General features: G+C 40.4%; 1 protein-coding gene across 1 annotated transcript in view; it reads left to right on the forward strand.

The window, feature by feature from the left end:
* mta1 (metastasis associated 1) overlaps nucleotides 1-4,942 on the forward strand; it is a 56,046-nt gene extending 51,104 nt beyond the window's left edge. Inside the window, exons 18-20 of the mRNA XM_074691715.1 lie at nucleotides 793-948; nucleotides 3,061-3,210; nucleotides 4,301-4,942. Coding sequence (XP_074547816.1) covers nucleotides 793-948; nucleotides 3,061-3,170 — 266 coding nt within the window. The 3' untranslated portion in view covers nucleotides 3,171-3,210; nucleotides 4,301-4,942. The remainder of the gene's footprint in view (nucleotides 1-792; nucleotides 949-3,060; nucleotides 3,211-4,300) is intronic.
* Nucleotides 4,943-6,000: the final 1,058 nt, after the last annotated feature.

Consider the following 6,000-nt stretch of genomic DNA (forward strand, 5'->3'; position numbering starts at 1 on the left):
GTTGAAAATGATGATGACCCAGTACATATTTCATATTCCAGATCTTAGTATCCAGAATATTGTCAGGATCTGGATCATACTTTAACATCTTTCAGAAATTATGGTGACCTTGTCTTGTATTGTTTTGCAAAGCAATCGGACCATTTATCATGGAGTTATATACACATATGATGAAAACAGCCCTATCTCACAATAATAAAGGATCATTTTTAAAAAATCCTGGATCTAGACATGGATATTTTCATTCTAGATCCTGTCCAGTAATTTTTCATGTGGTGGTTCAATTTCCCTCAACCACCCGCTCACTATACACTTTCCCTTACTTATCTGAATGAGCAGCTTTTTAGAGCTTGCTGCATTAAGTAAGCAAGATACAAGCAGTAAAATTTGTGTTACTTCAGTCATAAATCAGCTCCATAAATGGTGAATATTCCCCTTTTCTATTCAGATTATTCTATGTGGATAGAGGTTGGTGGACATCAGGATGAGAGCGCACAATGCATCTCTGGGCTTAACAGTGGAGATGCAACAGCTCGTCTCAGGCACAGTGAGATGCAAAACTGGAGCTAACGGCACTGAGCTACAGAACTTTGTGGGTGTTGTTGCACCGTAATGTCACCAGACTCTGACATCAGATATTTTTCCCTGAAATGCCTTACAAAACATGAAAGAATCGATACTATTTGCTTTTATTAAACGGCTAAATCTAGCTTTTAGATGTATGATTGTCTGTGTAAGCTCTTGGGTCATTTCTTCCTTTCCTTATACTCTTTGTTCCCCTTCACCCCACAGAAGCACATCCCCGTCCAGCCAAACCAGACCCTCCGATTCGTGGAGCGACCATCTCCACAGGCAGCCTGACGCCCATTAAGTCCTCCCCCATCCTCAACAACGGCTCTCCCACCATCCTTGGCAAACGCACCTATGAACAGCACAACGGGCTGGACGGTGAGTGAGAGGCGAGAGTGGTTTGATTTCAGAGTGTTTCGTTCTTTCTGAGCTCTGCTCGCTGAATCATCATGACTTTTTGGCTCGCGATCATTGTGCCTTTCTCACTTTAATTTTAGTTTCAACAGTTATTTGTTGCAGAGTATTTGCACATTTGTTTAAAGTCTGTGCTGCAGTTGAAAACAGGAATGTTGTTTAGTGAAAAAATACACATTTTGTTCTGAATCTTGTCTTATTTGTTTTGGTGGATTAACTGAAGTAAAATAAAGTTTTGTTGATTAAATTTTGAAAAATTTGATTGAGAAATAAAACTTAGAATTGAATGTTAAGCTAAAATACACCACGGTACATTTGAAGCTCCCATCAGTGACATCTATCAAAGCCAAGCATTGATTATGTTAATATTAAAGGGTGAAATATCGAACTCCCCCACTCACTCCATGGCTACACAACCCAGTTAAGATCCACTGCCACTGGGTTAAGAGTTCGTATGGGGCTCTTATTTTTTTGGGTTACGTCCCATTTTTCCCGATCCCCCGTAAAACGAGAAACGAGGAAGAGACAGACTGAGAGATCAAGAAGAGTACGAGTACACCAGAGAAAGACTCAGAGGAAAGGAGAGAGACTGCAGGAGGATTCGGATCAGGCTCGGCTGCTTTAGCTGGAGGCTACAGTCTATGTTGTCATGGTAACAGTGGAGAGGAAGAGGAGGAGGAGGAGGGCTTGGTAAGTGTATCCTGAGGGAGAGCATCTTGTGAGCCCACCGCAGGCCCAGGCTGGAATAACACACAGAGAGGGAAGGGGGGCAGGAGAACAGACAGGATCAAGAATTTAGGATTAGATGAGTTTCCACCAAATTAATCACCCAAGCAGTGACGAAAAGCTATATCTGAGAGGTCAAAGGTCAAGTCTGCTGTCGCAAAATCACTCTATCCTGAAACATTTCTGGTTGTTTTTTTAAATGCTGAGCTCTGTAGAAAAAAAAAACAGATGTTGACTTTCACATTTGGTGTGATAGTGGATTGTTGTTTGATTATGAGTAATTATACCTTGGAAGCTCATTAGCCATTGGCCGATCGTTATTGTTGTCTGAAAGTTTGCTTTCAGAGACTGCTATTGCTGTACATGCAAAGTAGTATTCAAGAGTATTTATTGTTGATAAAGAAACCCTGAAACCCAACTCATTCAGAGAGCGCCACGCTGTGAGACGTCAGCTCTGCCCTGCCAATCTGTTCCCATTCAGTACAGGTAGCGCTGTGACGTGTCTTAGCTCCATCTCCAGCGAACTACCGCGCCCCACTTCGCTGAAGTTACACACCGTGTCTGGTTTTTACATAGCACTTCAGTCTGAGCAGAGATCAGCCTGAATAAAAAATTATCAGAGATCATTCAGTTGATTTAAAAAATGCCCAATACACATACTTCTATCTTTTTTTCAGACCATAGGGAGGACAAATACTCATGAGCTGGACTTTGAGCTGATAACTTTGTCAGAAAGTTACAGCACGACATTCAGAACAGATCTTTTGACATTAAACACCTTTAAATGTGCTTTAAACAAAATGTTTAAGTTATGCTGCATACTCATCAATGATATGACCACGGGTGTCATGGAACAATCGTTAAATGGGCAGAAAATTCAAAGGCACTGTAACCTGTTTTTTCTATGTTGTTCTTGCTGCTTCCTGTGTAAATTGGGCTCAGAAGGCAGGGGGCGCCCTAAGGGAAAAGGTAAATTTGAACAATTCTAAGGCCTCAAAAAACAAGGGCCCTGAAAACCATTAGAAAAAAAAGCAACAACTTAAAATCAAGGGAGTATACTTTGTGAACCTGGAGTGATGTTGACATATAAAGAAAAATTGAATATGAAAACCTGTCATCAGTTATGCCGAGGTAAAATGTTGGGATATTTTATGAATGTATTTCTCTGAACATAAAACAAGAACAAGCAGGACAAGAATATGTAAAGATTCATTCATGCTTTTATTTAGCACAGGATTTAGTGCTTTACAGAGCCACCAGGGGGCAGAAGACATTATCCCTCACTGTCTCCAGCAGCAACACTGAACTGATGAGTGTGTGAGCTGCATCCTTTTTCCTCTCCCTCTGCAGGCTCCAAATCCAAAGGACTGACTCCACAGTGGGACATCATGGCCAAACGGGTGAGCGATGCGGGGCGGCCTTCAGTCTCCCTGCAGGACGAGGTACACGAGCTGGACTGAGCGCTCTGCGGGGATGACCTCTAGTACAAACCCCAGTGAGGTGAGGTGCACTGCTGGGAGGGTGACCTTTGTTGTTGGTAATTTTTTCAGGTATGATGAGCTGCTCTAACACACAGACTGAGACAAACTGTGCACCAAGGTTTGTCAAACATTGGGTTTAATTGATAGTCGATAAATATCACATTTGTTGTGATGCACATGCTCAGTTTTGCAAGCAGACCAAGAGCTTTAAGATTTGAATTTTACTGACTGATTTTCTTTTATTTTTACAAATCAAAATATATATGCAAATAATAAGTAGACTCATGTTAAAATTTTATATTAAGGTAAACAAAAGGTGGATGAGTTGTTTTGACTGTAGGGTGAACAGGGGGCTGTGATAACAAGCAGCATTAGTGGTCAGCAAGGTAGCTTCACGTCTAATTAAAGTTCAATGAGTTCATTAAAAAAAAAGAAATCAGACCAGTGCCCCCTGCTGGGAATTACATGAGTAGGCCAATCCAAAAACGGACCAAAGCAAACATAACAAACTAAACTAGATTGAGCAGATTGGTAGAAATTAAGCCTACCTGTCTTCACAGTAGCTTCCTAGTGCAGTAGCTTCCTAAATGAAGCTACTGCACTGATACTGTCACTGGCTTGGTCACCTCAGGGGTCTTGTTGCAACAAATAAAAGTAGAAAACTGATCAAAGAATTTCTGTTTTCATGGCTTTATAACATAATCAATGACCATTCTGTTTATATGTTTTGCTTTTATAGAGGAAATAAGTATTTGTAAGTAGTTTTTGATTTTGAAAGGCGATCACAATGCCAGCTTTGAGAACTGCAGAAGCTATAAAAGCTTTAGAGACTTGTAATTGAATCAGGCCCAACAATATATTTGTGAAATTAATTAAGTAAAATTGTCCGTAGATTTGATTAGTCACTCTTATTTTTGTTTCTCACATGAATGCGCTCGTAGAGACATTTGTGTCATTTCTAAGGTTGCCTTTCAGTTTCACATCAGTGTTAACTGTGATCAGCATCATCAGGGTTAGTTGAGCCAGGTAACCAAAACATACCCAGGTTTAATCTAACTCAGAGGAACTGCTCTCTTCATCTGCTCTGTTCTGTGTGTGCTTGTCCACAGCACTGGGGGACATTTAATGGAAAGGACGTTTTCCAATGAACCAATGCCAAGGGCAGCTGACGGGAGTTGTATCTGAATGGGGACGACAGCATGGCCACCTTTCTTCAGTCAGTACGGGTCTGTCACTCTGCTGAAGACCAATTGATAATCGCTGAGTTTGGCTGCAGTCAATCAGAAGATGAGCCTGACTGTACAGGACTGTGTTTATTACTTACATTTCTCGTTATAACTGTCATTGTAATTATTGTTATTGTTATTATAATTTTTTTTACCAACTATAACTCAGTTTATTGTTTGTCAATCAAACGATGGAACTTGTGAAGTTTCATGAAAAATGCTTGCAGAACCCTGTGGAAAAGGGTGGAAGGACTGTAAAATAAGCCACTTGCATCTTCTATGTTCTTTTTTTTTTAACAATTTAAATTCAACAAGGAGACGCACTTTGATTTCAGCTTCACGAGTTAATTCCTTGTCTTTTGTTTCTCAGAATTTGAATGCTTCATGGGGAATCTTCTGTTTTGTGTGGAGGCCTTCTCTTGGCCCAGAGAGGTTTAACTTATTGAGAAAGACTTGCTGTTTTTTCTACCTTTTTCACAAGCAGTGCATCTATGCTTAGATAATGTAATTAAAAAAAAGAATTGATTTTCCCTCTTCTTTTGGTGTTTGTGCACTGAGGTGTCAAATCTCACACAGGTATGCAATCCGAGTATATGCAAAAATAACTGTTGCTTTTCATTCCAAATTTGCCCCAGATGTTTTGTTCCATGAAAAGATCAATTTGAATTTTAAGTGCACAAAAATATTCATGTTTTGTAAGCAAAGGTTAAAAAATTACTTAAAGCAGGAACATGTTCTGCTCTCACAACCACTTTGTCTTTGTGTTTTGTTTATTTTATGTTCATTGGTGCATACAACACCTCAGGTGTCCTTCTCGGCTAAAATGTGACATTGTTACAACTTCTAACTCATCTGCTGACAGTTCTGTATGTCCATCTGTTTTAATTGTAGGCTCAACAACGTTTAATATTGACCTTGTTTACAGTTCTAACAGTGACAAAAACCTTAATATACACCTTTGTAAAACAGACCCTTACATGTCTTCTCTAAGTCAGAACATTCCTGTTTAGTATCTTGTTAATTCTTGTCAATGATTTGCGTTTCTAATTCCAATCTACCATTCTACCACATCCCAAAGGTGCTGGATTGGATTGGAACAAACTAAGAGTCCTTCAGTTAATAAAGAAAATCAGCTTGTGCTGCCAACTTTGGGGGCCAACTTTAGCGAAAAGCTGCCCTTGAGGCCCTCTTAAGTGAACATAGCAAAGTCAAGGGCCCTTCATTGTGCCCTTCCAATGATACAAATCCACTTGGATGCTCCTCTTTTGGAGGGAATGCATCGTCTATGCAGATGCCCTACCTGTAATTAAAATGTGCCGTCTCTGGTTCTCTGTTGGTGAGAAAATGGATTGCATGATGCCTCTGGTGGGCTGTACACGAGGCAGTCCTTGAAGAGTGTCCTTGCAACGGATAAACATAAAGCAGTGCCAACTTGGATGTCTCTACAGCAGCGAGAGCAAAAAACTTGATGCAGGACCCTCATGGGAGGCCTCACGTCAGGGAAAATAAACTGGAAGTGCCCACTTGGGTGCTTTAACAGAGTAGAAAATTATCTGAGAGCCTTCTCGAGAACCCATCAAGAG

The sequence above is a fragment of the Halichoeres trimaculatus genome, unplaced genomic scaffold (genome assembly GCF_033239565.1).
Source record: "Halichoeres trimaculatus isolate MK-OKI-2021-1 unplaced genomic scaffold, fHalTri1.1 fHalTri1_scaffold_17, whole genome shotgun sequence".
Classification (NCBI taxonomy): domain Eukaryota; kingdom Metazoa; phylum Chordata; class Actinopteri; order Labriformes; family Labridae; genus Halichoeres; species Halichoeres trimaculatus.